This window comes from Lycorma delicatula, chromosome 1 (genome assembly GCF_047948215.1).
Source record: "Lycorma delicatula isolate Av1 chromosome 1, ASM4794821v1, whole genome shotgun sequence".
NCBI lineage: Eukaryota > Metazoa > Arthropoda > Insecta > Hemiptera > Fulgoridae > Lycorma > Lycorma delicatula.
In genome coordinates this window covers 577,859-603,434 of record NC_134455.1, presented here as the reverse complement: position 1 = coordinate 603,434, position 25,576 = coordinate 577,859, and the positions used below count along the sequence as shown (strand labels likewise).

General features: G+C 30.5%; 2 protein-coding genes across 2 annotated transcripts in view; both read left to right on the top strand.

The window, feature by feature from the left end:
- The window catches only part of LOC142317238 (uncharacterized), a 51,103-nt gene extending 40,565 nt beyond the window's left edge, over nucleotides 1-10,538 (top strand). Inside the window, exons 8-9 of the mRNA XM_075353670.1 lie at nucleotides 1,946-2,070; nucleotides 8,701-10,538. Coding sequence (XP_075209785.1) covers nucleotides 1,946-2,070; nucleotides 8,701-8,789 — 214 coding nt within the window. The 3' untranslated portion in view covers nucleotides 8,790-10,538. The remainder of the gene's footprint in view (nucleotides 1-1,945; nucleotides 2,071-8,700) is intronic.
- Nucleotides 10,539-13,398: 2,860 nt separating this feature from the next.
- Nucleotides 13,399-25,576, top strand: part of LOC142318555 (uncharacterized) — a 34,970-nt gene continuing 22,792 nt past the window's right edge. Inside the window, exon 1 of the mRNA XM_075355109.1 lies at nucleotides 13,399-13,428. Coding sequence (XP_075211224.1) covers nucleotides 13,399-13,428 — 30 coding nt within the window. The remainder of the gene's footprint in view (nucleotides 13,429-25,576) is intronic.

The window sequence follows — 25,576 nt, the reverse complement described above, 5'->3', positions numbered from 1 at the left end:
CAAGCTGGAAGTATCCCGATACCAGTACAACATTGAGCTTATCCTTTGTGACTCATACAACAATGACTTATCAGAAAACTGAGGCATCCAGAAGACACCCAATGAGGCCGAGCCAACCACAATCGCAGAGCGGCCATTCCCCACGAGAATGAATGACATTTACCCCGTGGAAGCTGACCACCCTATCCCTGACTGTGTACAGCTCCTGGAACAAGAGAACCTTGAGGTCCTACTCCTCAAGGATTCTCATGGTTGCATTGGTGGCCACTCAGGAATGGTGCAGGTTTAACTGCCCCAGGCGCAAGCGATGAATATGGTGACGACCATCCTCAAAAGCTTCCCCCAATTCAGATGTCGCCATATGCTGTATTATGCACAATCTTTGCCCAAGCTATGTTGTGCAACCTGCATTGTTTGATCCAACCTGGTGTCTGGCATCAAAGCCTTTCACCAAGACACAAGGAACGCACTTTGCAGGTGCAGTCTTACTAGGTCAATTAACTGCCCTGGACCCTGCAAGGGTGCAATGACCACACATCTCTGACTGTGCTGCACAGTGAAGAGAGGTGTGACCAGACCCTGACATTTGAAGCACCAGGGTACCTCTGTATGGTCAACGACCCTGCAGGAGTCCCACCCATATACATAGCATGGATAGATGTATGTTAAAAAAGTGAATGCAATATTAAAAAAGTAATTTAAAAGAACAAAGTTAACATCCACCATATGCCATTTGATGGTGCAAAAATGACTGACATTTGTCAAGTATGATTGTTTAGATGGCATCTTGAGAAGTTTCAGATTCATAAATGTAGTTACTTGTTTTTAGTGATTGAGTAAACCAAAAACATTTTAGAACTTTCTGAACAGTGGATAGAATTGAAGTTTGAGCTGTTATAAAGTATTTTAATTAAAAGGTTTAACGGACATATAGAAAGAGTTAGATCCACTTTAAGGAATTATTTTCCTTCTATTTTCAGTGGTAAAAAAGTGGGCTGCCTAATTTAAGTGTGGTCATACATCCATTCATGATGCCCAAAAATACTATCTTGGACAAATCATTACAAAAATTCACAATACCATATTAAATGATTACCAATTAAAGTTTTACTAAGTTGCTGGCATTGCAAACATCTTGATAGTCAGTGTCCAATACATTTTAGATAACAGTTTTGATATGAAAAATTTTCTGCTTGATGAATGCCGTATTTGTTAATAGTCAACCAAAAACTCATTTGACTGAAGACTTCTCAAGAGTATGTAGATATGCAATTCAACTGAGCTTCTTTTAACATTTTATAACAGATGAAACATGTATTCACCATTACATACTAGAAACCAAAGTGGGTGGGAGCAGGTGAATGTGTGCCAATGAAAGCAAAAATGGTTCCATCTGTAGTTAGTCATGGCTATGGTTTTTTGGGATTCTCATATGCCTGTATACACATCTCAGATGTTGCTACAAATCACATTGTACTGAGAATATTAAATACATAGAACATTACTGGTCTATTGAATTTCAAGGTGACTAATATTAAAAAATAAATCCAAAATATCCTTCTTTTTTATCAGACTAATAACTTTGTCTAGATCTTTCAGGACGTTTGTATGCTTTACTCAGATTCATAATTATGAGATGCTAGTGTAATATATTACGAAAAAAAAATTAAAATATTTTTAAAATATATGTATTTGTATAAAATGAATTTAAAAAAAAATATTTATATTTACATGATGTAGTTTATAATTTTTTATCACATGTAGTCATTAAGTATAGTTCTTTTAAATTTAATTTTTTTTAAATAATTCATTATCAAACTAAATTTTATTACGTCTTTGCTTATCAGAATTTTTACTTTATAAAATATGTTTCATCTGTTATTCTGTTAAATTGATGTCAATTTTATTTTTTATGTTAATTTTAGTTGTTTGTTTGATTATTTAGACCTACTGGAAGATTAGCCAAAAAAGCCTCAGCAGGTGTAGTTGAGGCAAGAATTAATTCATCTATGGTTAAAACAAACAGAGGTACATTTATTCTTGTTGGACCAATGAAAAACCATGATGATGGTATGTAGAGCTGAATTAGTAATGTACGCTTTTAACACTTTATTTAAAAAGCCTTAGGATAATGTTAGCCATTTGCAGAAATGGATATTATTTTGTCTAAAAATGTGATGTCTTTCTATTAATTTAACATTCCAAACAGTAAATTGTATGGTAAACTCTTTTCTTCAGTAGTCTTTTTATTAAATATAACCCCTCAGGTTATTTGTAATGTTCTAAAAGTATTAGTCATTGGCTGGTGGCAATAATGTTTTAAAAGTGAAGAGGTATTTGAAAAGAATTTGGAGAATATTGTAGAAGTAAGGTAAATTTAAATTTACTACTAATTAGAGGATTTACTACTAATTAATCTGGAAGTTTTGTATTTGAAATTTCATACTATCCGTGGTATCTAGCAGGGCAGAAATGAAAAAACAAAATCACTTGCAGAATATATGTATAAATAAGCCAATCATCTCATTATTCAGTGTTTTTGCTGATTACCAATATCATAATTAATAAATGAACTATGTAGAGTAATAAATTAACAGGTTCCCTCCCTGTGTGTATAGTAAACTTCATCTCTTTAAACCAGATTTTATAATACCTGATGTTTCTCAGGGAGTAGCGTCATGAATGAATTGATGAGTGTGAGGTAAGGTAAGATGCCAGTGGTCAAGGTCAATTTGAGTGGTTCTTGTAGAATACTAAAATTCAGAATGCTGGATGTGTTTCTCTTCATTTAGTTGGCAATATTTTGGTGGTTAATACTTAAGAGTTTGTTGTATTAGCTTTCTTAAAAAAAAATTTAATGTAGTTGTAAACTGGATGTGATGATTCCATAAAATCTGGAATGAATTAAGGTAATAGTATCCTAGAAAATAAGAGTATAAAGGAAATTATGAAATGCCTTTGATTTAACCCTCGAAGCGGTAAGTGTCTATGAAATCGACAGGTATAAATTACAACTGTTGATTTTGTCGACAGATGATCCCGCTCATGTTTATAATTAACAGGTTAGCCAATCCTCTTAACTGTACTGTCCTCATTTTAAACAAAATTCCCTTTTTTCTCATAGTATACCATATTTCTGCTGGGAGCACTTCAGCTATTTTCTGCAGCAAAGAAAATTGAGGTAGCATTTGCATGTTAGCTATCATTGTTTACATTTCCGTGTTGTGTTTGCAGTTCATTCTTGTGTTTATGTTTAAAATATCTTGTTTATTGCTAGTTATAGGTAAGAATTTCTGCTAAAAGAAGTCTCATAAAAGTATATTATGTGATCCAAGTATTATATACAAAACATACGTAAACTCTGGAGCGGTCATTCATAACCTGTAATATTGTGTTGTCTGAACTTCATTTATTTTAGTTGTCCTCTGTACCACTTTTAGTGTTAATAATTTTTTTTGCCTCGTTTAGGTGTATAACAACACTGTTTATATTATAAAAACATTGCAGGTAAAGTGTTACATGATAGTGAAATAGACGATTATATTTTAAATAGTGAAAATGAATCTGACATTGATATTGAAGACCCTGATTTTGTATCGGAGTCTGACATTAATTCTTCTGACTCAGATCCAGAAGATAATGCTTTCATGCATGGACCTTCAAATAACTCAGCCAGGGCCTTCAGCAATTAGTATTGGCACATAGACTAAGATATATTCAGATGAATAGAATTTAGATCCTAGCATTGTTTTTTCTGATAGAAATTTAGGCCCTACCAATCCTCCTCTGGTAATGCTTAGCCAATAGAATATTTCTATTTGTTTTTCCCTAAACACCTTTGGCTCTGATTAGTTCGTGAAACTAATGAGTATCCTATCCCAACCCCATAGGGGGAAGACACCCACCTTGTGACATTACTGGTCGCCACACCACCCACGCTGTTCCGAGCCCTGAGGAGCTTTACTGGAGGTTGCCTTTAGACCCTCTAACTGATTACATCTCACTGTCATCAGCTAAGCCTCAATTAGGATGCCACCAATGTAAATGCCTCAGCAGACACCAGTAAAAAACAAACCAAATTTTGCCTTCACATAGGCCTTAAATGGACATCTTCACATCCAACCTAACATGATTCCCTCAAACTAACTGAAACCGTGGAAGCGCAAACCCTGCGCCTATTCCAGATTTGACAGCACCATTTGTGACTGTGAATGCCTCAGAAAACAAACGAATTGAAAGGTAAATCAGTGCTACACTCCAACCAATCAAAATTATGTCTTACGCAACATATAAATTCAGAGCTACACCCAAATAAGTCGACCAATTTAGGTGACCTAACAAGGGAAATGTAACCTCATTTTGGTCCGCACAGGAACCAGGGACAAACCCCACACCCCCACCTGGTCCCATCATGGAGTCTCATGTGGCATTACCAAGTCACAATCAGGATTTCCACTGGTGGAACAAAGCCACACCCCCGGTCGCACGGGCTACCATACCCCAGCGGCATGGCCACCCCCACCAGCAGGGGCCCCAAATCACAAACAACACCACTATACCTCCTACCAATCCAATGCCTAAGCCGGAATCCTAGCTACCCAGGATCCTACCACAATCGAGTACCTTGATTAAACTCCCTCTGCAGACCTACACACTGCAAGGGCACGAAGAAAACCAGCCACTATAGACCACTTCATGCAGATCATCCAGTTAATACAGAGATCCAGAAAAGAATGTATTCTCTCAAGTTCCCTAACAGCTCATGAATGTTCGACCTCATATTGGGGATAGACGTAGAGGATGTGGTCCACTGTATCATCAGTCCCACAATCCGGGCATTGATTCAAATTCACGAAACTAATGAGTTTGCTAGGAATGTAGCTGCTGAAAAACAAGAGTTTTTCACAGCTTCAAAGGCATAAATTCAGCAGACTACACAAGTGGATTAATGTAAACAGTAACAATGAAAGGTTTTATTAGTTTGTGTATAAACATAGAACTGACTGAAAAAAAACCACAAATCCTACTGGGATGGATACTTGTCCATCTCAACACATACCCTTTCTTAGTAAAACAATGTTCCTGATGAAATGGGAATTGATTAGTCGTTTCATGCATATTGATTCTGACCAAGTACTGATCCAACTTATGATCCTTTTCAAAAAGTACAGTACTACTTAGATTTTATAAACTACAAATTTAAAAAAATTATAATCCCAGCCAAAACATATGCATTGATGATGATTCACTGATTGCAGTGAAAAATAAGGTGGTCTGTATAGTGTACTTGCCCAATAAACGTCATACATGATTTGAGATTAAAAAATTTGATTTATGTGATAGTAGTACTGGCTATACCCACCATATTGAATTATATCCTGGTAAAAAGTTCTATATACCTGGATATGAGTCTGTTCCATTTACTCATGCCATAGTAAAAAAAAAACTGGTATTATCATGTACCTTTTACAAAAAAAATCATTTGTACACAGATAATTTCTATACTAAGATTGCTTTAGCAGAAGATCTTATTGAAAATAACACTTCTAACTGGTACAATCAATAAAATTTCAAAATACCTACCTCAGGAATTGACAACATACAAATTCAAGAAAAAAGAAATTAAATATTTCACAAAAGGCAAAATACTGATCTACCTAGAAGACAAGAAAGGACGTGTGGAGTTCGTGACCACACAAAAAAGCAACGAAACTCATCTTACGATGTAATTTTCACAACTTTATCACTATTATAGACCAGATCCAAGGAAAAGACATAATTAAAATTATTCTTAGAAATTGGACTTTTTGATGTCTAAATAATGTTTAGAGTTAGAGATTAGGAAGTACTGTGTAAATAATGAGACTAATGTTAAAATAACTTTTCTCAGTGAGTAAAAGGAACTAGGCATTTTCAGTGAGTGTACTTATATTATAATTTTATTTTTTTAATTTCTACTGCATGTAAAATAATGAAACAAAAACAATTTTTCTTAGAATAGAATGTTCTATTATATTTATATCTCAGAGTAAGTGTAATTATTCACTTGTTTGAGAAACGTGTGCAGTCAAGAAACGTATTTTCCTCTTCGAGATTATATTCCTTATTTTTTATTTTACTAAATTATTACTTTACATTAATAATCAAAAATATTTACTTAGCAATATTTTTTTGCAATTTTCTGTTTAGTTTGGTATATAATAGGTCTGATTAGGGTAAATATAATTAAAATGCCATAAGTTTAGGAAAAAGGCTATACATTATGCAAAATTACTTGGCATTTTAGAAGTTATGTATTCACCGCTTCGAGGGTTAATTGACAGTTAATAATTTTATTCTCTTGGCCAACCTAGGTTAAATAATTTCAAATTCCATGTTGTTAGTAGCTAGCAAAAATAGAATTAATAACATTTGTGAGCGAGTTTTATTGAATAACACAGTGATCTCACACCAGTGACAACCATCTCTTTCTACACCTCAAAAACTGGCTTGCATCTCAAGAATTTGAAGAAAGTGAAGAATTGAAAATTTCTGTGCAAAATGGCTACAATCCCAGGCAATATAATTTTATGTAGTGGGTTTGAAGAAGCAGACCGTTTCACTGTAAAAAAATTTATTCTGAAAACTTAATAATTATTTTTTATTTTTCTAAAACTACATACCTTATACTACTTCTCTATGCAATCGTCATATGAATTAAGACATTTATTATAGCGATACACCAGCTTCAATGTACCCTCATCGTATTCTTTTAGCCTCAGTCCATTTAGCCACTGATTAACGTCATTTTTAAGTTCATCATCACCCACGAATTGCTTACCACTCAAAAAATTCTTTCTATTTGCCAAACAAATGGTAATCAGAAGGAGCTAAGTCCAGACTATACAGTGGGTGATCGTAAATTTCCCATCCAAATGTTCTCAGTAAATCACAAGTCGGACCCGCAACATGTGGATGTGCATTATGATGTAGCAGGACGATGCCGTTGATCAGCCGCCCACATTGCTGATTTTGAATGGCACACCGTAACTTATGTAGAGTTTCACAGTAGGCTTCTTCATTTATAGTCATTCTATGTGGCATAAAATCAGTCAGCAGTATGCCAAACCAATTCCAAAAGACTGTAGCCATCAGTTTGCATCCAAATGGCTGTGGCTTGACCTTTGTTGGTCTGGTTGGTAATTGAGGATGATGCCATTCACTTGACTGCTGTTTTCTCAGTGGCGTTTAATATGAAATCCATGTTTCATCGCCGGTAACAATAGAATAAAGGAACTCATCCCCTTTGTTGCGTAGCGCATCAAAAATTCCAAAGCAGATTCCATTCGGATTTTTTTGTGATGTTCCGTTAAGATGTGCGGTACTCAACATGCACAAGCTTTTCTGGAGCCTAAATGGTCATGAACAATGCAACCAATAACAGCTTTTGAAACATCGGGAAAAAGAACGGCCAGGTCAGAAATTGTTGAGTGACGATCTTTTCTGATTTCATCATACACATTAATTCTGTTATTTTTAAATTTTTCACACCATTTTTGGATGTTTATTTCATTCATTACATTATCACTGTACACAGCAACCATCTGCCTATGAATTCGGCTTAATGTTTCACTGGTCTAAAAAACTTATGAACTCCAAGTATTGCAGAGTTGGCGGCAACATCGATCTTCCTATTCATTTTATAACAATAACTCACATGTAATCAAAAGATACTACAGTGCGACAAATTACAGACAACAATACAGTCTGTATATTGCTAGCATGGCCATGAACTACACAGGTTCACCAACCTTAAGGAGAGAAATTTCCCAACTGTCTTTACTTTAGAGATATCCCTTGTAAATATATAAGTATTTAAAACCATTAATAAATTTTTCATTTTTTTCAACTGTTCTTCTTTTTTTACTGATTGGCCCTTACCTTTGAAATGTGCCTCATTACTTCTCTCTTTAGCTGTTTTGCTGTACTGTACTGTACTGCACTGCATTATTCTCTAGACAGCCAATGTTCCATTGATTTTAATCGGAATTATTTCCTTTTCAATTCTTTTTACCATAATGTGATCACTTGAAACATAAAACTGTATTAACATTATTGGTGCTGTTAAAATACAATTCAGTTCAAAAATTATTTCTTACTTTTACATAGATTTAAAGTAGGATTTAAATAAAAACAATTAAATTTTTGTCAGGAAAGTTGATAAAGAACTTATATAACAAGTAAAACTTATTCTTATCTTTTAGAAAAGTTATGCAGTAATGAAGAAATGAATGAGAACAATCTGTACTCTTTATTTATAATTTTCTACTCCTATAAGTCTTCTTAAAATAAATTGAAACTTTCTGCAGTTATGCAGAAAATTACAATTTTATTATATACCCCCCTCAGTTTTACCTGACAAGATTTATATAGTCAACCAATTTTTCTATTCATTGACCAGTCCTTCTTTGAATGATCATATTCTTGTTTTTAGTTTAGAATAAATATATTATTGGAAGCACAACATCCTGAAAATTTCAGTTTTTAAAATATATTTAACTTTATTAATATGGAAATTTGTTATTATTTTTCATAAAGTGAATTGTTTTCACCGACAGTACAGTCTTCAAACCTTATTTAAAAGTGAAGAGGTAATAATTATAATTCTATAACTATTACAATAATTCAATAACTATTTATTTAATCACTTTTTTCTTTTAGGCACACCTAATGAAGTAATGATGCAATTTACCAATGGATTTCCAAAACACTGGAGGAAAGTCATTAGTGAAAGCAGATTATTTGGATAGATTATTTCTTTATTTTATATCGATTTTATGTATATTATATTTTTTTTTTTCCGTGTTTGTATTATATTATTAAATTTTGCTTGAAGAAAATAATATCGTATTTAAAAAAATATTAGGACAAATTTTGTATAGTTTTTGTAATTTTATTAATTCTGAAAAATTAATTGGATTAATTAAAATATATATATATATATATAAAATACATACACAGATTAACAAATTAAGAAAGTTACAACTGCAGAAAGCGAGTAACAAATTTATCATTGTAATTGAACAAAAATATCTGAAAAAATAACAAAAACTACAGAATTTGTCGTCATATTTTTTTGAAATATGATATTCTACGCCGTTTGCGTAAAGTTGTTCTATTTTCAATAATGTTTTTGTCATTATTTTTTATCTGCTGTGGTCGCAATGTTTCATAAAAGCAATTTCTATTTAACCACATTAGCTTTAGCTGTTCTAATTTTAATCTCTAATTTTAATGTTGTCAAGTTCCTAGAAATATACATTTCTTTGTCTGCGACCACGTCATTTCCTCTGCTCGTTCGCATTCAACAATTTTTATCTGTCTTACGTAACTCTTTTAATGGTCTGTTTGCTTATAATATTAATTTTCGATATGTTTTTTCTTACCCAAACTTCCCGTCTATGCTAATTTCTTTGTCTTACCAATACCAGCACACTAGCTCTTGTTGTCAACACACACACACACTCTTCGGTCTATTGCCTTCTTTGTTATCCCCCTCTTCTCATCACGCCATTATTTCTTCAGTCCAGAATAGGCTTTTGTAGTGTGCGGACCCAGAACTCGGTCTTCACTTCACAGTTATTAATACCAACTATTGTTATTATCAAATCAGACTTGTAATTAAACACTACCTCAGAATTAGAGAAAACATGTGTGTGACACAAACAATCATGGATATGAATGTGTTGGTTGATAATATCTTATATACAATTTTTAGCAACTTCCAAGAATGTTTTCTATTGTACTCCATTGACTCTTGTAACTGCACAACCTTTTGATTTCATTTGGAAAATAACAATTATAATGAGACAGTTTTAGTCTTTTGACAATAATTATTTATAATTTTGTTTCTTTGTTTATTTTAAGTACTAAAATTTGTTATTCAAACTTCTTATATTTCACATAATTTCAATGTTTTAGATTCTTGCTGTTGTTAATAATTTTAATCAATGTTAAATATTGTTTTACTCAATCAAGTATTATATTATTTTTACAAATTAGAAAAAAGAAGTCATTAACATAAGAATGGCTAAGAAACTTAATATTTTCAAGAAAGCTTGCTTACTAAAATGAACTCTATTTATATGATTACTTATATTACAATTTTTTTATATTGTAATTAACTCTCTTTTTTACTGGAATATTATCGTGGCCTTTTTTCTACAACTAACTAGAAATATAAGTTTTAATTATTTAATGATAAGTATGAAGATGTTCATAAATCACAAAAGGCCAGTGCCAATGATAAGAATTATTGTAGTTTATTTTTCTAAGTTACATTTCTTCATTGCTAATTTTTCAATATTACAGCATTATGTCAGTAATGTAGGTTTCTAGTCATACTATGTTTATTGATGTTTTGTTTTCCTAAGTATATAGTTGAAAGTAAGGTGTTTTGTGTTCTCTTGCTTTCAGGCTTTGTTACATTGTGTATTTAAAAAATATATATTCATGTACTTAATATATTCATGTACTTTCTCATTTAATATCATTGTTCATATGTTGATTCAGCTAATATTTATTAAGTATCATTAAGTTATGTTAATTTCATTTAATTTTTTAAGGTTATGATTTAAGAAAAAGTTTAGTTGTTTTCTATTTAATTAAAGTCCAATTTCTTTTGGCAAATACGAGCTGTGTGTCTTTTTTTTTTTGTTAATTTTACCTAACATAGCTCGTTGTTTTTGGTCCTCCGAGGGCCGGATGTTTAATTCCGGATCTAAAGTTCATGCTATATTTCTTAAAGTAAATATTTGTCATAATATCTCTTTCAAATATTATTTTGATCTAAACTTATTCTATTAAGTTAAATTGTTCTGTCAAATTTAGAATATCTTTATATTGTATTGTTTTTAAGCATGTTGTTACTGAAATTAGTGATGTTTTGAAAGTTATAATTGATAACTTTCAAAACCAGTTATACAGTAATCATATAATTACTTATTGTTTGTGATAATTGAATATAACAATTATCGTATGTATTAATTTTCTGATAAAATTCTTTTAGATTATTGTTGTATAAACTAAGTAGTTATTTAAGACTGGCACTTGAAAATCATATTGTATCTAATCATATACTTTTTAAATATTTATTGTAATTCTAATGCACAATATGACTCATGCTCAGGCTACCATTATTTTAGCTACGGGTTAACAAACTTAAGAGAATGGTCAACTCTCACAGAATTTCTGTAACTAGTAAACAATTTGATGATATCAAAACCCTCGATCAACAGTTTTATGATATCATCGACCAAATTCTTATTAATAACTCGGAAATAAAAAACCAGTCCGAAATTTGTGATATAAGTCCTATCACTTCCGAATGGGATTCATTGTTTTGTCCAATTAAACATGTAGAATCAGAAACTCCCGATTTCAAACAGAATATCAAACCAGTTTTTCAATCTTTATTAGAGACCCTGAAATTCAAAATTCCCATTTTCTCAGGCAATTTCCACGACTGGATAAATTTCCACAATCTGTTTAAAGGTTCTGTCCATGAAAATTCACAATTATCTTCTGAACAAAAACTGTAAATTCTAAGGACACATTTATCCGCTCTTATTAATTGAATCTCTTCCCATTTCTGCGGAAAATTATCAAGTTGCTTATGACATTTTGATTTCTAGTTATGACAATAAACGCTCTCTTCTAAATAGCTTTTACAGTCGTATAAAATGTTTTCAGTCTGATGATCGTAGAAATTATCTCTCTAATTTTAAGGCAACGTAAATTTCTTCTATCAATGCGTTGAATAGCCTCAGCATAAACTTAGAAAATTTTCTTCTTCTGCAGCTTGGTTTAGAAAAACTCCCCGCCAATGTTCAAATGCGTTTCGAAAATCGTATCGCATCGTCAAGCATACCCACATACGAAGAATTGATTGAATTCCTCACGGTTGAAGAAAAAATTTCCGAAAGCCTTGATGCTGATGCCACCTTTTCTGAAAAATTTCCCTCGTGTTCACCTAAAAATCCTCCGTACTTTAATAACCCTAACCCTCAAAAATCAAAATTCTCCCGACTGACAAAATCCTTCTTTGTTCAAATTCAAACTCCTTCCGGCAGCTGTCCGGTATGTGTGGATTCTCATCGAATTTATGGCAGTAAACAATTTCAAATACAAGTTTTAATTATTTAATGATAAGTATGAAGATGTTCATAAATCACAAAAGGCCAGTGCCAATGATAAGAATTATTGTAGTTTATTTTTCTAAGTTAATGACATTTGTTCATTGCTAATTTTCATTATTACAGAATATGTCAGTACTTCAACAGCTTTATTAGAAACGATGCTGTAAATCAGACAATTATTTTGGAATATTGTTATTTATTTTAAATATTTCCAAAATAATGGTTTTCTTGTTAGTTTTTTACATTTAAAAATTTTAATTTTCTTTAACATAAAACTGACTTACACCACTTCTACACTTACAACACTGCACGAAAAAATAACTTATAAAATTTTAAGTTTCAGAGTAATGTACTATAATCAAATTAAGATAACATAAACAAATATTGAGTAATCATCAGAATGTTCATCTATCATAAAGGGGCCTTCTGCTGCATTCCTGTTCTCATCTATTAGTTTGTTAAAAAAACTCATGATGAACTTGGTATGAATGGTAAACGGTCAATCATATCTCTTTTTTTTTGGGTTGCTGATGGGGCGATGTTCTAGGTACAGCTGTAAGGTTAAAATTACACCCTGAGTTGAGTGGTTTCTTTCTCTCCTTACTGGTGTAATGTCTAGAACATTAAATCCAGTTCATTACTCAGTGATTCTTTGTAAAGTATTTTAAATGGGTCATCTTTTACGTACCTTAACCAATGGAATTTTGTCTCAGATACAGAATTTCCCATCTCATTAATTTCTTCTTGTAACTGATTTTTCAAGATCTCTAGTAGAAAAGAAGTCTTCCTGAGTCATGACTTCTACATGAAATGGTCTCTTTCGCTTTGACTGGGCAATAGATGAATACCAGACATTAGGAACATGCATGAGTTTTCCTGTAGAAAACTGCTCAACTCTACCAAAATCACAATCATTAGGCAAGAAAGAATGGCCACTACCATAAACTTATGGTCAAGTATCTAATATTGTTCTCTTGCTGCATGTAATGCGTGCAAGTTAGCATAATCTTAATGTTCTGGTTTTGACCTCCGCAACAATTACTGAACATGACAACTTGTTCTACACTGTTGGAGGGTCTTTGATGTAAATGTTTAAAAATTCAGGAACTTATTAACAGAGACCCTCTTAAGGCTACTTGTTCATCTCAGACATATATGAAACCATTGCCTGTAGGAAGTCCATGGCATCCAAGATTATAAACATACATATTACGCTTGTAATATGCCACTGAGCACTGAAGCATGGGAAAAGGTAATGCCTTCTGCAAATCAAATGTAAAGGCGTATAAATTTGGGATTGTTAGCCATTTCAGTTCCCTGATCCAAAATTTGCTGAGCACAATCTGCTCTGTGAAGATGCATATTTGCTGATTTCAAGAGCCTCTTTTTTCTTCAATATTTTAGATTAATCAATTTTTATTTTAAAAATATTACATTTGACACATCTTGTGAAAATGTAAATTAAAATCTAGATTAAAATTTCGGCAATAGATAGCTTCAGACACAAATTTTACATTAATATTAGCATAGTGTTCTTTGTATAATTATGCATTAACTGAATGTTCAGATTTTCTGGCAAGTATTGTCTATGTGGATTATAGCTGTTGTATAGCGTGACTAATAACAAGGAAAAGAAACAATGTGATCACTTAAAATTCTCATCTCTTCATCATTTACTTTTATTTACAGGGGTTAGCTTCCCTCTCATATCATATCCTGGTACTATACCATCACAAACTTTTTTAAGTGCTCTAAAGGCTTGGTCATCAGATATTTGAAATGTATCTAAAAAAAATATTTTTTACAAACATTTATATTGTCATCTGCTAACTGGAAATAGCACTTGACACTAATCCCTTTAGTACCTCTTCTATCATCTCTTGGATGATACATTTTTGGTACAGTTTGACGACAAAATCCAGTAATGTAACCATTTTGAGTTTGAATATTTCCCATTTTGTAAAACGCATTAAACAAAGAATTTCTCTGCTCTTCAGTAATTTTCTCACCACACTTTAATTTACATAGGCGTGGTGAATTACAAAATTTTTTCTCACAAACTATTTTTCTTTTGTAAGTAAAATACTTTTTACCAGAATAACATGGTAAATAAATTACATTTATTTTATACATATATTTTAAATATGGAATAATATATATATATATATATATATATATATATATATATAAAATCTATATATAATGCAAGGGTAACATCTTTAGGATGGGTGTTGAATCGATAAATTGTAGCTATCGATCAGTTAGCTGTTGAAGCGGATTTTAATATAACTAGTTTCGATTTACTTATAAAATTAATGTACGGTAATCATCTGATTTAGTTATAAATAATTGGTATCATTTTTAAAAATGAAAATTAGAATGAGAATTATCCAGGTCATACAATTTGACATAAATATTTTTTTGTTTGCTAAAGAATTAAAACAAATAAAAACAGAAAATTTGCTCGTCAGTTTAAATATATTACAATTTTAAAAACTGCGTTAAAATTAACACTTTACAAACAAATTTTATAACTTAAGAAAATGAAATTTGGTTGCGGGGTTCTTTGGCACGAGTGGTAGCGTCTCTGTCTTTCATTTGCAGTTCCTGGGTTCGAATTCCGGTCAAGCATGATATTTTTTACACGTTGCAAAAATCACATTTCTTATTCATAACAGCTCAGTTTTGTAGATGAAATAAAAAGTGGAATACATTTCCCCGGTGTACTAGCAATCTCGTAAACCATATTTTTTTCATTTTACTTATATATGCTTTCGGTTTAAAATTTCTGGTTATCATAGTTACTATTATTCTATCTTTCATAAATTGGTTTCTTTTTCAAAGTTTCTATAAAGCCGGAAAAAAATATTTATTTTTTCTTGTGTTGAATTTTTTTCTGCTGTGTTATTTGCATGTGTTGTTTTATGCTTTTATTCTTAGGTAGATTGCTTCATTGCATTTGTTCAATCCACAATCTGTGCTATTGATTTACATAATATACAATAAAATAATAGATTTTTTATTGATCGATTTTCTAAAAACTGATAAGAGTTTGTATTGTGTTATATCTGTTTGTACGACTTCATTAATAAGTTAATGTAATTTCTATTGTTGAGAAAACATAATATGATGTACTTCACTTAGGCAACCGCACTACAGTTATCTTATAGTGTGAATGAAGAACTCTGCTAACTCAAACATGAGTCAAACTGTTTTACAGTACTGTGAAAAAATAATACAAATATTTTCATTAAAAAATAAATCAATATATTTCACTTTAAATATATTTTACAAAATAGAGGTTACATTGATGGGTATTATTCCATATAAATAAATATATATGCAGGGTCTGCAGTATTTTTGTCATTACTTTCATATTCTGTTTTACAAAATCTAGCTCCCACTTTAGATGACGCTACTGAAACAGAGTAGTTTACAGAGAATATGAATAACAACAATAAATTTTTTCACATTTTTATCATTTGTCTTTATTTTCTTAGGTGTTGTAATCACAAAAAAAAAACAAAAGTAATATGTTATAACAGTATTTTACAAGATCGTGCAACACCTTCCATATAAGGAATATAATATTTATTAAAATTAATTTCTATTTTATTTGTTTATTAAAGGATTGCTTTTAATCATCAATATTCATGAAAATTATTTATTTTGTACACTAATAATGAATACTGCTGGTTAAAAATAATGGTTTGACAACACACCTTTGGCTTATGAAGTGATGAATCGCACGCTAAGTGTGCAACATGTTATTCTTACATTAGCCTACAAATAGTAACTTGGCAATTCTACTTTGTACTGTTTTTATGTTTTGATAAGGGTTTTCTTTGGCAATTACATTTTGATTTTACAATTTAAAAAAAAAAATCATTTTATCAAATGTTCAGTTTCTATGACTATGTGTTCGGTCAATTTCATGTTTTAGTGAAGTAGTGTTTACTTTTTGATACCCATGTAATATATTTAAATGTGTTAATTTTGTTTAATGGAAGTGTAAGAATTTTTTAAAATGTGGAATTTTGAAAAACCATTGACACTTTAGTATGGAATTGAATTTTAGAACAAACAGCCAAACAGCAAAATTTTAACAAACAGCCATTGATGCAACTTATAATCCATTCATCAGTAAGTTTATGAACTTACTGATGAAGATATTGTTGAAAATTTGCTAACAGAGAAAAATTTGCATACTGAAAAAGGCTTGATGTTCAAAAACCCAGTTCCAGGGAGAAACCAATAAGAAACTGGCTTGCGACAGTCATTGTCAGAGAAGAGAGAATAGGCTTCTTAAGTGCCCATTGTGCAGAAATTGAATAGAGGTAGATTTAACATTTCATAAAAAAATAAATTTTGCAGTTGTTATAGTTAAGACAGTTGCACCAGTAACCACAATGGCATTTATCCATTCTCAAATATGAAAAGATACAGCCGAAAAGAAAAAAATGCACCATTATATTAGTCAGCCATTAATGATAACAGAATATGGTAAAACCAGTCAAACTGTATAATCACTGATACAGTGAAGAAATAAGAATACCATGCAGCATTGCTGAGATTGAAAAAAGTTAATTTTTCTGCACCACCAATGTGCAACCATAAAGAAACAATTTGCCAGAAGATGTTTCTTATGATCAAATAGGACATAAAACAAATTGGCGCACAAAAAAATTAACTTTAATTGTAATATAACAGAAACACATTGTAATATAATTATTTGATAATGTTCTTAACATAAATATTGACGATGTTTAATTTATTGAATACATTGTATTCTCTGCACATCAGCAATAATAATATCCCGCAATGCATGAAGTGCAGTAGCAGAAGATAGCAAAACAGTGCCGCACTAAAGAGGGCAGCTTTGGTGGTACTTTGTTTTATGACTTAGCTATGCGCAAGTTTAATTTACAAATTACATTCTTTACTTTACACAGTCAACTGTCACATGTCCAAAATGTTGTGATAGAACAGAAACCATTGGAATACTTGAATGACAAAAACAAGAATTTATCTCCAAAAGAAAAAATTTAAAGAAACTTTTATTCATGAAAAATTAGAAACTAAAAAATATCTATTTTTTATTCAAATAAAAGATTTGGAATGTTTAAATTTAATTAAATCAATGTTAACTGATGTTTGAACAATCAGATCTGATAAATTCCTCTTTCAAATGATATGATTAATCGTCAAATTGAAACTTTACCTGAAAATACCAGTTAATAATAAAACATATTAAAGAATCACCAATTTGCCATCCAGATTGATGAATTGTGATATTTCTAAAAAAGCTGTTTTGCTCTATATTTCTGGCTGCTAAAAGCTGGCAAAGTATTACTAATATGTCAGGAAGAGTGATTTCTTGAATAATCGCACAGACAGATACAATTTTTTCAGTTTAATATTGAATATACGAATTCAATGAATCAAAATTTTGGAACTGTTCGTGTGGGAATCCAAATCTTTGCAAAATAATTATTCTTTGATTTCTTCAGAAGAATAGTCAGTGTACTGTACATAGTAACGTACATTTTGCTCTGCTATGAAAACATTGTGGAGTAACAAAAATTATTCAAGAAATCGCTCCTCCTGACATATTAGTAACACATTGCATAATACGTTGCCAGCTCTTAGCAGCCAGAAATATATCTAAATTAAACAATGTTCTTCTAAAATCAACAAAAATAGTTTATTTTGTAAAGAAAAGCGACTGATTATAAAGAATATTTCATACAGTGCACTGTATGTAAATACCTTCTTGAGGAACAAAATTTTTCTGCATAACAATTTCTGAATCCTCTTCAATTTTGTCCAAAACCATCTAATTCAGGTGTGATAGAAGAACCACGCCTGAATTGGTTGGTTGGCTTACCATAATCAGTGGGTCAATAGCTAGTCAATCATACAACTGCTAGTTTCAGCCACTTCACATCTATATATAAAAAATGTTAAATTCTGAGAAATTACTTTTTTTTTACTCAAGTAAAAAAAAAAGAACTAAATGCCAGAACGCAAGTTTTGATAGCGAGTGATTCCTTGTAAGGTCAAAGTCTGCACTGTGTTATCAGGGCTCCAATCAATCAGCAATAAAGTTTTGTGAGTTATGAACTGTTCAGATGCTAATTTGTTCTGTGGGAAGAGGTTAGAGTTAAAGAAAAATTAAGGTTAGAGATTTTTGAGCAAGCTCACACTAAAAGTTTCCAATATACCACAGCTGTAAGGAAGATTTAAAAAAGCTGTTATTTTGTTCTGTGTAAAATTTTAACTAATAATTAACATGCATATAAATTCAATGTACAAACGTTAAATAAAAATAAAATTATCAAAAATACTATTATAGATGTGGAGAGTAATATAATTAAAATTGATAACAGATAATAAAAATAAATTAAGAAATCAGTTTGTTAATGTAATTTATAATATTAAAAATAATAAATATCTAAATCACAACAATTAAAAGATAATAAGGCATTTATTGTTAAATCCGATAAAACCAACATACCTGTTATTATCAATAACAATTTATATATTGAATAAGAATAAGAAACAAACTTAGGATAATAAAATTAAAAAAGAAATCATTTCTAACAAAAACTATATGTTTTCAAAGATGAATACATGAAAAAAAATTTTAAATTAACTGATACCAATGCCTCAGTATTGCGGGCACTAGCTAAGATTCGTAAAGCAGACATGCCATAAATTATATTAACTCACCCACTTATCAGTTAAGTAAATTCTATCAAATACGTTAAAAGAATACACTAAAATTGAAAACAAATATTATTTAAAAAATAGCTATGAATTATTAAATATAATTTATTATATAAACATAAGACAACTTGTAATACTTGACATAAAAGATATATATACAAATATTGACATTAATAAAACTATAAACATAATTAATAACTCTTTGACCAAATTAAAAGTAGATAACAGTATATTTTTATGAATGAATTAGAAAACACTATTCTACCCAATACAAATAACAAACACAAATTATAAAAAAGATATGTAGATGATATATTAATTATTTATAATCAGCAACTTAATAATTAAAAGGACACAATAATTAAAGAAATGAACTCTAGATAATATTAAATTTACTTTAAACCAGGAAAGTAACAATAGTATTAATTATTTGGATATAAAAATTTTAATAATATTAAATTTGTCAGATATATTCAGAAAACAAGATATTATAATACATTTTAATTCCTTTATTTCATTGCTCTATAAATTAAAAACAAAATAGTACAGAACTAAATAACATTAAACATATTGCTATAACAAAAGGTTGTAATGTAAATTTAGTAAACAAATTAGCAAGGTGTATATATATATATATATATATACATAAAAGATAATATTAAACTAACAAATAATGTTAGTGGAAAAGATTATGTTAAAACTGAATATAATATAAATTGTAGAATATTTAATAAAATACTTAAATCATTTGAATTAAAAACAGAATGTACAACTAATAAGAAAATAAAGTATATAAATAATAAAGATCCTTCTAAAGCAACAGAATGTAACCAATATAATTTAGATAAACAAGAAGTACATAGCTTAAAATGAGAAAATTGTGATTTAAAATATATTGGTATGATGAATAAATCATTTTCAGTTAGAATCAAACGACATATTAACTGCATAAATAAAGAAAATAAACACTGTTCTAACTTGTTGAATGGTCTTTATTTTGTTAAACAATAACAAACTGATGAACGAACAAATTAAATTTGATAATGACTTTTATTTAAACAAATTATAAACAATAATTAATGATTACTAGGTATGCCAAACAAACTGCTTTTATTTCTTATTACCATAACAATTAAGATTCTTTTTCTGACAGGACATGTTTTTACTTTTACTTATGACTGTTACTATACTTTTAGTACTAAAATTAATATACTTTTAATAATATGAAAATCAAGTGATATGGATATAAAATTTTATTTTAGCTAATTTTGGATGAATAGTTATATGTTATATATAAAGTTTTTATAATAAATCAAGTGGATATTCCTGAGGATGGACGAAGGTCTGTCCAAAAGCACTTGATAGATTTAAACATTTTATAATTGTTGGTAAGCTGAACTATCACCTAATATTTTGTAATAATTACTTTTTGAGATTAGTATAGTGTGAGCAACTTAAAGAACAATTACACATAGTTGAACCAGAAAATGTAATATTTTATGAATGAACTGAAGAAATAAAAACTTAAATTCAGTATTTAAATTAGCAAAAGTTTATATATTTTTACAAAAGATGTTTAAAGCGAGTGCCCTGCACAGCAATGCAGTCAGTCAACTTCTTGTTGAATGTTCACCTTCAGTTCATCATTAGAATTTGATTCGTAAACTCTATCCTATAAATAGCCCAAAGGAAAAAAATAGCAACTAGACTAATCTGAGGAATGTGGAGGCTATTGCCCTTGGCTGACAATTTGTTCTTCTGTAAAAGCTGTATGAACACATGGTAGGGAATTGTATGATGTGTAACATGTTCCTTCATCTAGTTTTTTCACTACCTGTTAACTGAAGAAAGAATTCTTAGGAAATTGTAAGGTACACTTCTGCATTACATTCAGTCAAAAAATACTGGTCCTGCTATACAATTACCTGAAACAGCACACCACACACTGATTTTTTTCACTATGAGGTGGACATTCAAACATCTAATCAGGTTTTTTAGTCGTCGATACTTGGGAATTTGCATACCAAGGTAAATGAAACCATGCCATTTCTGAGATAAAACACATCAATAGGTTTCTTTGTCAATCAACAGTGTTTTTGAGAACCAGTCACAATAATAAAGATGTTCTGGTTTATCTGTTTTCTTAAATCGTTGCACAGTTGTTACATAATAAGGTTCCAAATGTAAATCATGAAGAATTTAGCTCCAATATTTTTATTTTATACTACACTGTTGTGAAAGGGCTTGTATATAAATATTTTTGGAAGAAATTCTTCTCTTAATATCAGCTGTGGTCTCTGGTGTCTTAATGGAAGGTCACCTTTTTTGTTTTAAGTTTGAAACTGATTCTGTTGTATGGCATTTTTTAACCAAAATTACATTTTTCTGTATTCTTGAAAGATCCAAAATGCACAAAATCTTCCACTATATCACACTTTCCTCCTAGAACAAGGCATTTTGGAAAAACAAAAATGCAAAGACAAACTATATTCCATTGAAACATGAACAGTTGTTTACAAACAACAACAGGTGAGGATAGTAATATACAACATTTGTTCAGAAAATACCAAACTTTACTAATTTTACACATTGGTTCTTGTCTCCTTCAAAGTATTCTGCTCCTCTATTCACATACTTTTCCCAGTGATGTTTCCACTTCGTGAAGCAGTCCTGGATAGCTTCTTAAGGTCCATGACGAATTTGCTTTAATGTCATCAATAGTCCCAAAACGGTGTCATTTCATCACTGATTTATTTTTGTTGAAAAAAAGAAAAAAATTCAAGGAGCCAGGTCTCATGAGTAGAGAGGACCAATCATCTGATTTTTGGCACAAAACTGACGAATTGACAAAGCTGTGAGTGGGGACACATTGTTGTGGTGAAGGAACCATGAGTTGTCTTGTCACAAATCTGGTTTCTTTGACAAAACATTTTGTCAGCTTGGTCAAGAAGTTACCGACAAAGGTCCACTCAATGTTCTTTCAGTTGTTCAGTGATCAAACGAGGAACGAACTTTGTTACAACTCTATGCATGTTCAATTTTTCAGTCAAAATGTCATGGCATGATGCAGTTGAGATAGTCACCTCTTCTGCAAGTTTTTTGACAGTCAATGGGCAATTTGCATGCACAAGATTGTTGATTTTCTGAACGTGGGTGTCATCAGTTGATGTCGAAGGGCTTCCTGGTCGGGGGTCATCTTCAATTGACTTACGACCACTTTTTAATCATGAAAACCATTCGTAACATTTGGTATGATCCAGAGCATCATCTCCGTAAGCTTGTTTCAACAGTTAAAATGTTAAAGTTTTCCCCAGTCACGTGCAAAATTTTATGTTGTATTTTTGCTCCTGAAAATCGCACATTACAAAAATTGCTACAAACACTTAAACATGTTGCAATGAGATATCAACAATCGAAGAAAATATGGCTACAGAAGAGTTATGTGGAACACAATTCTACCAACAACACATCACTAAATATCACCATTGGCGTGTAATTATGTTCCATTATTTTCTGAACGGACTTGAACACAACCAATAATTGGTGATACTAGTTGCATCGTAAAGATGGCTCAAATAACTAGGATTCAAGATTGAGGATATCTGTGATCTATCTACAGATCATTTTCAATCTTGATTTTTAATTGTACATTATTATTAAAGCCTAATAATAATACTTATAAAGATTAAAACCTTCGCATCTGTTCAATGAGTGAAGTACCTATAACAAATTTATGAGAATATAAATTCAGTATAGCCAAAATAATTATTTAAATTTTCTCTTAATACTGAATAAACTAAAACAAATTTTCCTGTTCACAAACTATTTGAAGGTTTATCATTTTATTTAATTGTTCTGATCTAATATAACTTATTACAATTATTTTTTGCTGTCTTACATATTTTAAAATTATTTTACACAATTTTAACAATGGCAATATCCAGTGAAATATTACTGCTTGTATAAAAAGCAGTAACATTTCATTGGTTGCTGACAATGTTTAGTGTTTGCTGATCTACAAAATTTTATTTTATTTTCTTCTATTGATGATGCAATTTTAACACAGGCAATATCCAATGAAATGTTACCGTTTCATTGGATGCTGACAGTGTTTCATGTTGGCTGATCTATTACGTGCATTGGTAACTTGTTTTTCTGGTGATGTTGAAAATATTACCAGACATCCTGCAAACACAAAACAAAGATTTTTAGAATTGACTTACTTCATCATGTTTTGGGAGATGATTGTAGAACTAAAACTTAAAAAAAAAAGCATATGAACATAAGTCTGGACTAGAGTTATGGCTGCTAAAAGGTTTCATTCTGATTTTTGTTCTGCAGAATTAATACAATGCAATGCAGTACTAAAATTATTTAAAACTAATTATGGTAAAAGATTAGTATATTTATATTGTAACAAGCTCAGTAAAAAAAAGACCTGAGTAACGGATTCCTCCCAATTAAAGAGGAAAGTAGTAGAAAATATAATAATGGGAAGAATCCAGAAAGGGGCTAAAAGGAACCCTTTTAGTAAAGCTAACAGGTTTGTTTAACAATCAATCTTTGTAATACTGCCCACTGACACACCTAAAAGGGCTTGGCCGATCATTCTCACGCTAAACTGGGGTCTGGTCCTGCAGGTCAACTCGTCTTTTCTGAGTATTTATACTCCAGGGAGTTGAAACATTGTTCTGCAAGAGAGTGCTAAGCGAGGAGTTATTAAGCAAGTTTGAAGGGAGAGTATTATATGAGTTTGAAGGAAAAGTATTCTGCGAGGTCAGTGAAGGTGTGAATTTCTAGTGTGTACTAATTCGTCGCGATTAAGGTGATATCACATGTAATTGCAGTACATGAAAACAAGAAGTGGTTCGGTGAGTTACTGTTAAAACTAAGTAAAAGAGATAATGTAATCAATTCCATTCATAAATTGTTAGGTTAGTTTTATTTGAGAACAGTGAGGGTATCTGCAATAAAAGAACGTTATAATGTCTTATTTATTGTACTATTGTTGTTAATATAAGCCTTATATTGTTAAGGCTGTTAATATAGCCTTATATTAACAACAAGCTAGTTGATAGAAGTGTTAAGATTAGCAGTCATGCTAAAATGTCTTTTGTCAATGGAACTGAATTCTGGTTTTCAACCTGTAAATAAATCCTGGTGATTACTTTAAATTCCGTTTTGAATGTAATCACTATTTTTATTATTTGTTTATTATTTTTTTGTTTTGTTTTACTTATGTTTTAGAACTAGTAAATTATAATTATATAAACATTTTCAATTGTCAATCTGTCAGTATCCTGATCGAGTTGCGAAAATATTTTATCTAAATTGATTCTCAGAACTATATCTCCAAAACATTTTGAGAAAAGTCATGTAAAATAAAAAATTTTAGAAAAATATGAGATTTTTAAATTAACAAAGTTAAATTGTCAATTTAAAACTTAAACAAAACTTTGCAGAAAATTTTTAATTAAATCAATAAAAGCCAAATGTTAGTTTGACAAACATGATTTAAATTTTTTAAAAATGTGACAAAAATTTGTATGTACAATAATAAAACAAAAATTAAAGTTATCAATATTGAAGATAGTAAAAATTTAATTGATCTGCCTTAAGATGCTGATGAAAAGAAAATAACTAAATTTCATTAGCTTTTAATGAATGTTTCAAAATTTCACCATTAAGATACACTTCCCTAACTCAAACCTTCATCTTCTCTTGATTGTTAAAAAAACCTTCAAAGCTCTTTATGAGTAAGCAGTATTTAATATTCAAGCAATTAGTTCATCTTCCTTATTTTTCTATGAGAACATAACCTTACTTGTAATCCCCTATTAACCAGTAATCTAGTGTGAAGTAAAAAAAACTAACAATAGTTATGAAAGTATGCATCAATTCACAAAATTGCAGTAGCACAGCACAAATTTTATATGAAAGTCAGCAAAACTATTACTGAAACACTGAAGCTATGTGGAAGTGGCAGGTATTACTTTACGGATGCTCTGAAAAAAATGTCAAGAGCCTAATGAATACAATTAAGTTTTAAAGATGAGTAATACGTAAATAATGATCCAAGTTGTAAAAAAATAAGAGCAGATTGCACGATCTGGTATGATGTGATAGATGATTTAAGCGTGCGATAATGGTTGATGAAAAGTTTCTGTTTAAAAAAAAGATGTAATAAGTACGAGTTTCATCACAAAAATGCATCAAGTCATGAGAGTTTCAGGTAAAAATTACCGAATTGTCATAACTGAACTTTAATCACACTAATGATGTTCTCTATGATTTCTGGCTGTAACTCAAACATTAAAACAAATATTTTCTGATAAACTCATAAAGGAGATGAAGATTATTTTAGAAAAAAAATTCCCAAGACTTTTTAAAGGCTTAATTATGATATAGATGATTCAAGAATCTATACAGATGACTTAAGACAATCAGGATACATATGACCTCAAGGGGAGTACTTTGAATACAACAGTAACCACAAATTCCAAATGTGTTTTTATGCAAAAACTTAATGACCTGCAAGTTTGAAGCTTCTGGTTGAGGAAGCATGATATTCATGCAATTTAAATAAGCTTAGAGCTAAAATGAAAATGTAATATAATAAAGTAAGCGCAAAAATATAGCTTCAGCTCCAGAAAGAAACAACACAAAAAATT